General features: G+C 43.5%; 1 protein-coding gene across 34 annotated transcripts in view; it reads right to left on the bottom strand.

Moving 5' to 3' along the window:
* The window catches only part of unm_hu7910 (un-named hu7910), a 53175-nt gene that overhangs the window by 6220 nt on the left and 32908 nt on the right, over positions 1-14047 (bottom strand). For 6 of the 34 annotated variants that reach the window (XM_047024479.1, XM_047024495.1, XM_047024484.1 and 3 more), the window contains 16 exons: positions 13091-13135; positions 7833-7889; positions 6231-6293; positions 3682-3717; positions 3567-3608; positions 3198-3242; positions 2784-2825; positions 2202-2234; positions 2066-2101; positions 1941-1994; positions 1736-1843; positions 1307-1348; positions 1122-1207; positions 919-1005; positions 679-829; positions 44-180 (listed from right to left, as the gene is read on the bottom strand). In XM_047024479.1, coding sequence (XP_046880435.1) covers positions 44-180; positions 679-829; positions 919-1005; positions 1122-1207; positions 1307-1348; positions 1736-1843; positions 1941-1994; positions 2066-2101; positions 2202-2234; positions 2784-2825; positions 3198-3242; positions 3567-3608; positions 3682-3717; positions 6231-6293; positions 7833-7889; positions 13091-13135 — 1064 coding nt within the window. Of the gene's footprint in view, positions 1-43; positions 181-678; positions 830-918; positions 1006-1121; positions 1208-1306; positions 1349-1735; positions 1844-1940; positions 1995-2065; positions 2102-2201; positions 2235-2783; positions 2826-3197; positions 3243-3566; positions 3609-3681; positions 3718-6230; positions 6294-7832; positions 7890-9207; positions 11807-12329; positions 12378-12937; positions 12977-13090; positions 13136-14047 lie in introns of those variants that run through there. The other 28 variants (XM_047024507.1, XM_047024492.1, XM_047024510.1 and 25 more) reach the window with 18 other exon arrangements.

Genomic DNA, 14047 nt, shown 5'->3' with positions numbered 1-14047 from the left:
GGGTACTGATCTGAGGGCTGCACAGGGACATCTGAACACAGACCTCCTCATAGACCCTCCGGGCGCTGTGGTTGTCCCCCAGCAGCAGGTAAGACACCCCCAGGTCATTCTTCAGGCTCAAATCCTCAGGAAAGATCTGCACTAGCTTCTCCAGGGTGGCCAGAGCTCCTCGCATACGACCTGTGGATGGGAAACACCCTTCACCTTCATATGACCAAGGACAGGGTATGACCTTCACATGACTAAGGACAAGGGATGCCCTTTATATGCCCAAAGACCGGGGATGACCTTCATATGACCTAGGAAGGGGTATGACCTTCACATGACCTAGGGCAGTGGATGACCTTTACACAGAATGACCTTGGAGAGGATGGTATTTGAACTTTATATGGTATGTAGTAGGATAGGGGAGGCTATGACAAGTATATTACATTTACATTTACATTTAGTCATTTAGCAGATGCTCTTATCCAGAGCGACTTAGGGTAAGTACAGGTACACCTTGCCCAAGGACACAACGTCATTTTGGCACGGCGGGGAATCGATCCGGTAACCTTCTGATTACTAGCCCGACTCCCTCACCGCTCAGCCATCTGACTCCCCATATGAGCAAGGATAGGAAGAGATATGAACCATCTATGACCCAGGGCAGGGGATGGCCTTAATCCAGCCTGTTACCTAGGAACTGCTGTCTCTCAGCACGCCTCTTGAGCGAGGCTCTGACGAGGTCTGGTGTGGCGCTGGGCAGTTCTGACGCCTCCCGGTACGTGTTGATGGCCTTCTGGAGCATCTCATTACTGCGCTTCTTCTCAGCCATATCATCCTCGGCCTGGGACACAGACACACACACAGACACTACCGTGACCCTAGTACATCCCTCTGTGTGTGGCCGAGGCTTGGACTCAGACAGGTGTGTACCTGAGCTTTCCCATAGCGACACCTGGGGCTGTGAGGGTACTGTTGGACTAGTGCCTCAAACGCCCTGACGGCCTCCTCTGCAATACCCTGGAGCAACACATAAACAATCACTGATGGTCCAATATCTACAGTACCAACACAGGAACAGTGTATTTCTGTAGTAGGTAACATTTACATGCAGTTATACCCCCAGACAAGAATACCTTTTTCCGTAGCTTGTCTGCTGCCTCGATCTCTGCCTTGATGGTTTTATCAAACTTGTTCAGCAGTTTGGGCTTCTTCTTCTTAACTGATGGGAGGAGGACACACTGTTAGGTGCACATGGTGAGCTAAAACAAGACCCAGTCAACAACTAGTAAATGCCTTGAAGTATCTGATGGACTCGAACCTTTGTCTATCAGCTTTTCCTCTGGCTGCTCAGAAACACTTCCTGAGATAACAGAGGAGTGCAGTGGAGCAGATTACTCTACCTGTGCTTCACACTGTCAAACACCAGAGGGAACACTGAGGGTTCTGACTGGGCTGCACTCCAGCTGTGGAAAGGTCAACAATAACAAGTTCTACTAATCCATGTAGCCTGAGAGAGTCAGTGGGAGGTGGTGTCCTTGAACGAGGAAGCTGTAGAAAAGACAGAGGTCCTGAAGGAGCCAGGACATGCACAGCTACGGTGTTTGTGTGTGACAGCTGTACATACACACCCACAGGCAACACTTCAGCATAGCTGTCAACAGCACGTGGACTGAGTGCTGTCTCCATACTGCAACACAGGCTACGGAGGTCAGGGGATATAGAAGTAGCACTGTAAGATGTGGCTCACCTGTTGATTCTGAGGCTGCAGGTTCAGCCTGGGGTTCTGCTGCAGACTCCTGTTCTCCCTGGGACTGGGGTTCAGAAGATGGCTCTGTGTGTGGTTCTGGTTCTGATGCTGGTTCATAGTTTGAATGGTAGAGATAGAAACATTGGCATGGAAACACCTCTGACCAGCAACATAATGAGTTCCTATGAGTGTGTGAGGGAGTCACCTGGTTTATGAATATACTGTGATCCTGACTGGTCTTCATATGGCCCGGACTCCTCTAGAATCAGACAGACATGTTTGACACTGACGTTCGGGAGCAGAAACACTTCTACACTACACCACACTCACCTAGTGTCTCCTGTGGCTGGGACTCCTCCACCAGCTCTGAAACACACAAGCTGACAGTTACTGAAGCCTGGGATTATTGGTGGAGTAAGATTTAGAGTTCTGAAGACAAAGATATTACACTGTAACAGACTCTCACCTCCTTTGGTGTCAATAGTGTTCAGCTTGTCTTCTACAGAAGGAAGGAGAAAGACTTTCAATAAAGATGAACCACAGACCTTCAGGAAACGGACTGAACTAAGCAGTAATGTGTTTCTGACTGAAGTGGTGTGTATGTGTGTGTGGTGATAATGACCGCCCAACCAACCAACCATCCATCAATCCATCCATCCATTGTGATACCCCCAGTGAGGGAGGAAGAGACCAAGGGACCACTCTTCCCCGACTCAACCCGGACTGGGAAGCAACTATTTTTTTTTTGAGTTTGGGGTTTTGGTAGCTTTACCATTGTTTTTTTCGTGCAAATAAAATTAATTTTGGTTCTGTTTTGAAAACTTGCCTCTTGGAATCTGTTGTCCTACTGCATGCCACACCATCAATCCATCCATCCACCAAACCCTCCGTCTAATCATGCATCGATCCATTTAACTACCCATCAATACATCCATCTATCCCCTTAACCATCCATTCATATGGTGGTACTGACTGTAGTGGTGTGTGTGTGTGTGTGTGTGTATGTACAGACTATAGTGTGTGTGTGTGTGTGACATTAAGTACTGACCGTAGGGGTGTTCATCTAGAACAGAATGTTTACTGCTGTCATCTGAGGAGACAGAGGTGAGGTCACATCTATCCATCTAATCATCCTTTCATCCAACCATCCATCTTTCCACTTAATCATCCATCTAACAATCCATGCAACCACCAATCCATCCAGCAATCCATTCACCTAACCACCCATCTATCTAACCATCCACCCACCTACCAAACCTCCCATCCACCTATATAACTAACCATCCATCTAACCATCCATTTAACCATCCATCAATCTATTCAACCATCCATCCATACACCTAACTATCCATCCATTTAACAATCATCCATTCATTCATCCATTCACCCACCCAACCATCCATCCATCTATTCAACCATCCATCCACCCAACCATTAATTTATCCGTATAGTGAATACAGACCTGGGACAAACTCTTCCTCAGATGGTGGAGGCAGTGGCACAGCAGCTGGAATGACATGACAGACAAGATGAGACAGAGAGAAAGACAGACATGACGATACAGATGGAGAGAGAAATGAGAGAGACAGACAAGATGAGACTGACAAACAGACAGAGACACATGATGAGATAGACATGATGAGACAGACATGAAGAGAAAGACTGACATGAAGAGACAGACTGACATGAATAGACAGACATCCAGAGAGACAGTAACAGACAGAGGTATAGACAAGAGTAAGACAGAAACAGGCCCACAGGAAAACAGAGACTACAAGCTGAGGTCTACCTCCATTGTGTGTACAACATGATGCAGCTGAAATAAACAAACCTTGGATTTCAGACTCCAACTTCAACATCTGAGATCCATCCACTGTTGTAAGCAATGACATTCCCAAGTGTTAGAGGACACCCAAATGGACAAACAGAAAGACAGGCAGACTCACCATCATCATCCTCCGCTGTGAGACCAGGGACATCATCTGAAAAGGTATTACAGTTTTTCTCGATTGCTTTGGCTCAATTCTTGAAACAGAAATGACATTCTCAAAGCTCCACGTGCATTTAGCAAAATAGCCTATATGGTTCAGCACAACTACATAGATCACCTTCAAAAGGTCATATCTCACCCAAAACAGTTAACTCATGCTTCAAAACCAAATCATTTTCTCATATAAATAGTCAGTGCCCTCAAAATGAAAAGTTCCTTCTCGATTGCTTTGGCTCATCGCTCGAAAAAATTGAACATTCTCAAACCTTTAAATACATTTGCCAAAATAACCCAGATGGTTCAGCAAAACACCATGGAACACCTGCAAAGGGTCATCTCTTTCCTAAAACAGACAACTTATCAGTCAAAACTAAATCCTTCTCTCATACAAATAGTCAGTGCCCCCAAAATGAAAAGTCCCTTTGGCATTGTGTAAACACTGCAGGTCAAAATGTTTAGATGTTTTGTCAGTATGGCAGTGGACCTTAGAAATATCCCTCATGTGCACTGTGCTACAGTTACTGTAGTAGATGTTTTCTTTCCAGAATACAATGTGTCTCAATCTGCATTTACAGTGTAAATTTATTCATTTAGCAGATGCTTTCATCCAAAGCGACTTCCAAGAGAGCTTTACAAGAGTGCATAGGTCACTGATCATACAGTAACAACGCGATAGCCCCAAACATTTCGGGTAGCCAAAACATGAAGCATACATTGTGAAAAACCCAAATACAGAAAGTGCCAAAGAGAAGAACCATAAGAGCATGTAGCCAAACAAGTTACAACTAAACAAAATGAACCTCAAAAGTGCAAGAGTGCACCTGTAGAAAAGCAAGCAACAATACTGTAATGTATGCTTCATGTTTTGGCTAACCACAATGTTTTTGTGGCTATCTCATTGTTTAGGACCATTGACCTATGCACTTTTGTAAAGCAGACAGCTTGGAAGTCGCTTTGGATAAAAGCGTCTGCTAAATGAATACATGTAAAATGTAAATGTGTATCAAACAGAAAAAGGATTACAGTAATTCAAGAGTAACCTACAAGGTTTCACATCACATATTGCACTTACACTGCCATGGAAATTGTTACTGTAATTGCCATACATCATGGTTACTGTTACAGGAAATGTGTCCAGCACAATATACTTTCATACAATAAGCACATCAAAACTAACATTATGTATAACCTACACTAGTAGTATGAGTAACCACAGTAAGTTTCAGGCAAGTGACCCCCTCCTAGTCAGAGTTGCAGAGGGTGCATTTCATGGCAAGAAGGAAACAAATACAGTAAGAAAGTAAAGCAAAGCTGGAGTTTCACTAGTTGTCGTCCTCACTGTCTGTCTGGCCACAGATTTCATTGACATCACATCTGATGTTCTCCCTTACGATGCAACAGGGGAAGAATTGTTGTTCATGCCGCAACAATCCCCTACACTTATCTGCTGTGACATCATCACAAGCAGCATCCATTGCCTGGAGCAGGGACCTCTGGTTTTGAGCCCGATGCTCATAAACCCTCCACCTCCATGCAGAAAAAACCTCCTGGATAGGTTTACGTAAGGAATGGGGAGTTAGGTGATATGAGCACCATTAGCATTCTTTGATGGGCAGTGAATCCTGATGAGCGGGTGACGGTAGAAGCTTACATTGTCCCACACAATGACAAATGTAAGAAAGTGGTCTCATGTAGAGGGATAAGATCGGAGTGCAGGCAGTCCAAGGACACCAGGAGTGTCTGGGTATTGTATGGGCCAAGACTGGGAATGTGGGTGACTACACCATTCTCTGAAATGGCAGCATAAACAGTGATGTTTCCCCCGAGCTGGCCTGGGACAAGCTCTATATATTTGATGGAAGGATTTATACTGCTGCATAGCTCCTGTCAGCTAACTAAACTTACTGTGTGATTGGTGATCGGATGTGTCCCATTGTTTAGTAAAGTTCTAGTTGCACCTGACAATGACTGTAAGCAGATGATCCAAGAGATCCATATTACAGTATATACCATTATGTTTTTCATGGTATTATGTGCCTGAAAGATTTTGACAGTGGAGTGAACTATTGTGCAGGTGATGATGTACACAAGGAAATTATGCCAATATGTTTTGCAGAGAACAACCACTTGACTGAGAAATAACAGTCAGTTTAGACCAGCAAGATATTTTCAATTGATAGTTGGCCTAATTGAAGGCAATTATACCTAACCATTTCAAAGATGTGCAAAATCATTTGAAATGTGTGCAAACTGTAGGCAATTGCACTTGTCATTTACAAGGATGTGCTAATACAATTGCAATTTGATTAAAGGAATGAACAATTCCAATATGTTGTGAACAAGTGCCCAGCGGTTTGGAGGTTTGCACGTGTTGTTTTGAGAATGTCATTTCTGTTTCGTGAAATGAGCCAAACCAATTGAGAAAATCTGTAAGACCCAGTCAGGAACCATAACCATGTGATTAGAAGGAAATGTTCTAGACAGGTCTCCTAGAGTTCTTCTCACCCTGGACAGCCACTTTATTGGTCCCTGCTTTGGGCTCCTGTTCATGGCTTGTTTCTGTCTCTTCTGAGGACGACAGAGCACCACTAAAGCACAAGTCTCACTCAGAAACAGTTTGACAGCTTACCTCATGAGCTAGCTTTACAGACTTGGCTATGCTAAGTCAGGTTAGGCAAAGGCTAGCACCATGTTAGCTAGCATGTTCTCCTTAGTACAACTTGAGCTAGCTCCAGACTACAGGGTTTTTTCTGGGTCAAAATGGGTTTTTGGTGCTCCAAAAAAAAAAAAAAATTATATATATATATATTCTTTTTTCTGATCAATGTATTTATTCCCAAGTGTTTTGCACCCCCCCACACACACACATATTTTCGTCCTATTTCCCCTAAAGCAATAAAGTTATAGAGTATGTTTTAAATGGCATAAATGCTGCCAATTAATAATTGATGTAACAACTTATTGTAAATGGTCAGTAGCCTAGCCTATCAATTAAGGTAGGCCACTCTGAAGCATGTACACTGCCTGCTTCATTTGATCTTGATAGGCTAAGCATTCTGTAGCAAATATTAACAATATACCCACTTTTTATTAATGAAAACTACTTCAGCATAATAATGGACCTAAAATACAAACCTGAGAAAGGGCAGCAATCACTATCAAATCAACAGACATGTGCAATTTAGCTAGCAGGGGAAGAATACAAACAACGAAAATCACCAGTTAACTTGATTTAAATTTGCAAGAACTATAGACTTATACAATAACGATCTTAAGAACTGACAACATAAGTTATACGTTCTCAAGGACGCACACGCGCAATCTCAACTGCGGTGTGAAGCGCGTGTCCGTGCTATTCTCCGACATGCACTCACTGCTGATATACGGATTAAACTTTTGTACAGCCTGATTTCTAATACCGTGACGGCAGAAATGTAGCCATAGAGGAAACACTGCACTATATGTTATCATTCCAGGTTAAGAATACCAATGGAGGCTGCGTTTGAAATCGTAAATCAAACTTTTGTCAGCATTTTGAGTGGAAATGTTAGCATTTGTAGGCTACAGGTGTACTATTCGTGCACGTCGGGCTGGCCCTCGCAGCGGAACGACTGTTGCACCTCACAGTTGCGTATTGATCAGACAAGAACACACGCTTATCAACTTGATTATTATTGATCAAAACAGAACGAGGGTTCGGCTGTAGCCTACTTGAAACATACTATTGAGAACATATTTGCTGACATGCATTGCACGCGTGATGAACACAGGTTTTCTTGCCTTTGGCGCTCGGGATTTCTCATTGGCGCTTGGGAAAACGGCTTTGGCGCGCGCCAACATTTTCTCTATGTAGGAAAAACCCTGGACTATGCTATGCTAAATCAGGTTACACAAGGATAGCAGAATGTTAGCTGGCATGTTCTCCTCAGTACCACTCTTGCTTTATCTCCCAGGTAAAATGATCTGGAGCCTCATTATACAACAATGTTATATGACCCTGAGTACAGGGGTTTATAGGTTTTCAGGCAGTGTGTGTGAGAACATAACACACATGTGGATGTTTTGTTTGTGCAACTTTGTGTGTATGTGACCCATCTGCTGTCTCACCTAGCTGTTGCCGGGGTTCTGCAGGCTGGACCACTGACACAGGCTTCTGTTTTAGCCCTGCAGCCACAGCACAGACATGTTTACACACGCACACACACACACTCTATCCAGGCTGGTCAGTTGTCTGACATTAACACAAAAGACAAAAAGTACTTTAGTTTCACAAGAGTATCAGTGACATTCCTCAGGGCAAGATATTAGGGATATTAGTCAAATTAACAACAATGCAGAGTACAAGGTAGCTGTTGTAGAAATTTTGGTAATATGCATAGATGTATGTGTATGAAATCTATAAGCTTCTATGATCATTGGTAAGAGACAGGAAGGATTGATAATTAAGTTGAGTTCAAAGGAATGTGAGGTGCTGATGGCTCTGTGGGCAGCTTGCCCTGGGGGATGGGTGAAGCATCCTATATGGCCTTCTGTCCTCTGGTTAGAGTAAGGGGTCAATAAGGCAGTTGCTCTGAACTTTGGCTAGAGAAGGACTGTGTCCTGTTTCATTGTTTGTGTTAATTAAAAGTATTGTTTAAAGATGATCACACAAAGGATAGTTGACCATTTGACTGGTCAACTCCTGTGGCTTTATTATCTACTGCCCTGGAGAGAGATGCCACATCAAAGAACTTTGGGACACTTGGTATTGTTTCAAACTGTCACTAATTTGAGTTAGCCAATCACAGAGTTTGCTGCATTGATTGATTGACCTAATAGAATGCCATTTGATCTAAAGTTTATATAAGGCAGTGCATGTGTGATAGTTCTCTATCACTCTTACGAACGATCTGTGTGGATGGCACCTCCTTCGTTAATGACTGATCAGCAAAGCTTTGTTTAATCACATGTAATTGTATAGTCTAAATAAATTGTATTGAAACCATATCCCTTGACTATTCAGATCTACACAGTGCCACTCGAATTCTTCCATAGCAGTAGCGTACAGAGTGAAATACTGTAAAAAGTATACTGTAAAGTATATTAGAATAGTAGAGTACAGGTTATAATGTAGTAGAGTACATATTATAGAGAGTAGTAGAGTATAGGTTAATTTATAGTGAAGTAGAGGAAATATTATAGAGAGCAGTAGAGTACAGGTTATAGTGTAGTAGTAGAGTACAGATTATAGAGAGTAGTAGAGTACAGGTTATAGTGTTGAGTACAGATTATCGCACACTAGAGTACAGGCTATAGTGTACTATAGTAGAGAACAGATTATAGTGAAGTATAGAGTGTAGAAGAAAACTGATTATTGTATAGTAGAGTACAGATTAGAGTGCAGTAGAGTACAGATTAGAGTGTAGAAAAATACAGATTATAGTAGAGTACACATTAGAGTGTTTTGGCGGTGACCAGGAAGGAGAAAAAGGAGACAGTGAGCTAGGTGATCTAAATGTTTACTAGAAATTAAGATGCAGTCACAAAAAAACAACAGCGGCATGAGTGATACTGGTTAACAGTTGGTGGTAGCTCTGCCTACTGGATTCAAAATGAAGGTGATGCAGTCTGGCATCAGCCTTCAGTGTTTCATATAAAGTTCCTAACTTTTGGAATCACATTGCAACACATCTGACAATACAACAATTTTCATTTAAAAAGGTGATACCAAAAAATAAATAATGATCAACAAGACATGAAAAGCATGTGAGATGATCTGAGTTTGATAACTGGCTTTAACCCTTGTGTTATTTTCGGGTCAGTGTGACGCTTCAGTCATTGTAACCCCCACCGGTGGCAAGAACTTTACCTCATACAAAAATAAAGTGAAGCATTTTCTTTTAACCGTCGGGCTGTCTCAAACCCCCCTCAGCGCGACGGTTAAAAGAAAATACTTTTTATTTGTTTTTGTATTGGGTAAAGTTGTCGCAGCACAACGATGGGTCATTGTGACCTGTAGGCAGCACAAGGGTTAAACAAAAGTGTTTCCACATTCTGGATTCATAAATGTTCATAAATCCCTGCAGATTAACTACATATTATTAGATATTATCTGATATCAAGTCTCTTTTTTATCACTAACACAAACAAGCTTTTAATATAATATTTTCAATCTGACTAAATCATGCACTTCCATCTGCTCTGCCAGACACCAGGGACTGAAGGGAGCTTCCTGAACCAGATGTCCTCCTCCCAGCCACACACACACCAGGACATGATGACTACGAAACAACCCAGAACTAACATGTCTCTTAGCTAATACTTGGCTAGACAAATGCTGGTAAGACCAATCAATAGTTCAGAGTTCAGCACCATTTGTCACATTGTCACCCTGGTCCAGAGGTGTCACTTCTTATCGGCCTTGGTGTTTTTCTGAGGTTTGAGGAGGTCTCGCACAGACACACCCTCACCTAGACGTCTCTCCTTAGTGGGCCCACTATCTCCTCCATCCTTGTTGGACCTCTCCTCTTCCTCCTCCTCCACCCCTCCCCCAGACCTCTTAGCATGTGTTTCTTTAGGCTTCTTCTGAGGCTCTTCTTCGTTGTGCTTCTCCTCCGGCTTCATCTTCCTCTCCTCTCTCACTACTCTTTCCACCTCCACCATCTTCTCCTCTGCCTTTTCTTTGCTTGCGGCCTCCTTTCCAGTTGTTTTCTCCTTAGTCTGCTGTTCTGCCTTCACCTTTACCATCTGCTCTCTCTCCATCCTTTCTTTCTCTATGGCTGCTCTCTCTTTTTCTGCCCCTTCTTTAGCAGCCCGTTCTTTCTCCAGTCTTTCTTTCACAGCCTTCTCCTTAGTGACTCTCTCCCACTCCACTTTTTCCTTAATTGCTCTCTCTTTCTCTTTGGCTAGACGCTCTCTCTCCATGTTTTCTACTCTCTCTTTTGCTGCTTGCTCTTTGGCCAAGCGCTCTTTCTCCAGGTGCTCCCTCTCTTTCTCTAAGCGCTCTTTTTCTTTCTTTAACTTTTCTTTTTCTACTTGGTCTCTCCCCAATTGTTCCTTTTCTTCCTTGATGCCCTTCTCTCTCTTCAAGTTTTGCTTGGCCGCTCGCTCTTTCTCTAGTCTTTCTTTTTCTGACTTTTCTCTTGCTAGCGTCTCCTCCTCCAGTTTCTCGTTCTCTGCCTTCACCTTTGCTTGTTTCTCATTCTCAAGTTTCTCCTTCTCTGCCTTCACCTTTGCTAGTTTCTCCTTTTCTATTATCTCCTTCTCTGCCCTCTCCTTTGCTAGTCTCTCTGTCTCCAGTCTTTCTAGCCTCTCTTTCTCCGCTTTCTTCTCTTGTCTCTCCTTCTCTGCCTTCACCTTTGCTAGTTTCTCCTTCTCCAGTCTCTCCTTCTCTTGTCTTTCCTTCTCTGCCTTCTCTTTTGCTAGTCTCTCCTTCTCTTGTCTCTCCTTCTCTAGTCTCTCCTTCTCTAGTCTCTCCTTCTCTAGTCTCTCCTTCTCTAGTCTCTCCTTCTCTTGTCTCGCCTTCTCCACTCTCTCATTCTCTGCGTTCTTCTCCAGTCTCTCTTTTTCTGCCTGCTCTTTTGCTTGTCTCTCCTTCTCCAGTCTCTCCTTCTCTTGTCTTTCTTGCTCAGCTTTCTCTTGTGCTAGTCTCTCCTTCTCTGCCTTCTCCTTCTCTAGTCTCTCCTCTTGTCTCTCCTTCTCCAGTCTCTCCTCTGTTTTCTTCTCTGGTCCATCCTTCTCTTGTCTTTCCTTCTCCTTCTCTAGTCTCTCCTTCTCCAGTGTCTCTTTTTTGAGCTTCTCTTTGTCTCTTCTCTCCTGCTGCTCCTTCTCATCTCTAAGCTTGGCCTCCTGGGCCTTCAGTGCAGCCTCCTGGGCCTTCAGTGCAGCCTCCAGCCTCTTCTGCTCCAGCCTTTTCTCCTCAGCCTCCAGGGCCTGCTGCCTTTTTTCCTCCTCCCTGGCCATCACCTTCCTCACCTCCGCCAGGGCCATGTTGGCTATCTTCTTAGCTTCAATCTTCTCGTGGATCATCCTGAGCTGCTCCTTCAGGGCAGCCTTCAGCTTCCTGCCCAGGTGCTTGGTGGGTAGCTCTGGTGCAGTGAGCCCTGGGGGCGGAGGCTGGATTTAACATGTGACTTGCACGCCACTGCAGCATACCACCGCCATGCCCACATGCTTTTGCAAAACCATACTCCAGCTACCAACTGAGCTGTCCTTCAGCTAGCGTCTAACCTGCACAGCAGCATTAAGCTAGCAAACAGACAATCATCCATAACTACATTCTGTCCATGCATGAGACCACTCAGGTTCAGTTTGTTTACCTCACACAGCAGCAGAGCCACAAACTGGACCAGGGGCACACATAAGAGAGGTCAACAAGATGTGACATCATGACCATGAGGCCAGATCCAGTGAGGACACCAGCCCTTGTAAGGACAGGGGTGGTTCTATGAACTCTCCCTGTGGGATTCACATAGCTAGAAACCACACACAAGCCTGGTCAGTCCTATTATATGATATGTCATATCAAATGATTAACAGGCATTCTTTCACATGCATTGTCTTTGTAAGTAAAGCTAGTCAGTCAGAAACACGCCGGACCTCCACACAGGTAAACAATCCCAGTACCTTTGGATTTGTTTTTTCTAGAAAGAACTTCTCCAGGGCCCTGATCTGCTAGGAGGAAGGACAATGTTGTAAAACAGCTTCTGGTGAAGGGTTAAGTTAGTACGGTCAGTACCACCACTCACACATGGGAGGCTTTGGCTTAGCGAACCTCTCCATGTTTTTCTTATGGGGGACCTGGGTTTGATACCCACATACTTCTGACACAGTATCAAGCAAATTAGCAACCTCCAGCCTGAGCTCTGTTTTGTGGTCTGGATGAGACACAGGGTTATTAGGGTGTTAAGCCACCATCCCACATGGCTGGGCCTATTACCACGTCACACCACAATCTCCACAGAACCACATGCCTGAAAGAGCAACACAAACACTATGTCTGGGCATCTCTCCCAGCTTTTTTTAAACCCAGAGAAATTGGAGAACATGTTACTCCCAGAGAACATGGTCAGGGTCAGGCTCTGTTTGGGGTGTCATGCTCATCACATGTTAGTCCTGGATCCAACATACATGATGCCAACCTCAGACCACTTCAATAAACACAAACATAAACACACGTGACTTTATTAAAAAAGGGACAGAATGTTCATGCTGGAAAATAAGTCCAATTATACCTTTATTTTTTACTTTTTTCTTAACAGCAATCTTGTCTTCTGATCATTTAAAGAGAAAAATGCCCAGATATTAGACACAGACACATTGGACTAGACTGGAGGCTTTATAACAACACAGCACGTCCTTTACTAAGGTAAGTCAACACTCAGTACCTTTCTCCAGCTTCTCTCGTTTGGCGGTAAGATGCTTTTTCTCATCTGATAAGACAGAAATACTATAGTTAGCATGTAGGCATTATTGGGCTAACATACTTACAAGTTAGCATGTAGCCTAGCATTAGGACAACAAACTTACATCCTAGTTAGCAAGGAGCCTAGCACTGGGCTAACATTAAGCCGCTACAACAACAGTAATAAGAACAGTAATAACTAGGTATATACATAAACAGTCAGCTTTAAGTGTCCAGGCGATCAGTATTGTACTTTGCCATTGAAGCCTGACGTTAGTGACAGTTCCAGACAGACAAACATGCTGCTCTGTGCCATTAGTCAAACATTCACCATGATGCCCTGTCTATGTCTAGTGCACTAGGTCATGTTGGTCATCACAATGACAGCGCCCTGAGCTCAGTCTAACACGTAACTGCTATTATGCGCTGTTTGGGACTATAGGAACAAAAAGTTTAGAAATTCTACCCCGTTGGTGACTTGCTTTATTAGTAGGATTCAGAATGAAGGCTTCTGACGTGCACATCCACAGAGTAAGACTTTCATAAACACAGACTACTATCCAGTGCCACTCAATTATCATTCCAGCAAGTCCCACCACAGTGTTGAGGGATGCAGAGCAGCAGAGACAGAGGGAGCAGGGAAGAGGCCATGTTGCTGTTAATGGGATCACACACCGCAGAGGTTCCCAACTCACAGGTCTGGGGGCCAGCAACCTGAAACCTAAATACACTAACATCTACTTACTAGAAACCTGCTACTGTGTGGCTGAAACGTAAGATTCCATCACAGGTTTAATCACAGCGATATGTGACAATCTGACAGATTAGTAATAAATGTGGTTGCAATGCATCTGCTAAATGAAATGAGTACATTATAATACAGTGTTATACAAGACATACAGACACAGATGTATGGAACTACATTTCCTATAATGCATCA

This window comes from Hypomesus transpacificus, chromosome 8 (genome assembly GCF_021917145.1).
Source record: "Hypomesus transpacificus isolate Combined female chromosome 8, fHypTra1, whole genome shotgun sequence".
In the NCBI taxonomy this organism is placed as follows: domain Eukaryota; kingdom Metazoa; phylum Chordata; class Actinopteri; order Osmeriformes; family Osmeridae; genus Hypomesus; species Hypomesus transpacificus.
Note: the sequence above shows the minus strand (reverse complement) of the source record. Positions and strands in the feature narration are given on the sequence as shown.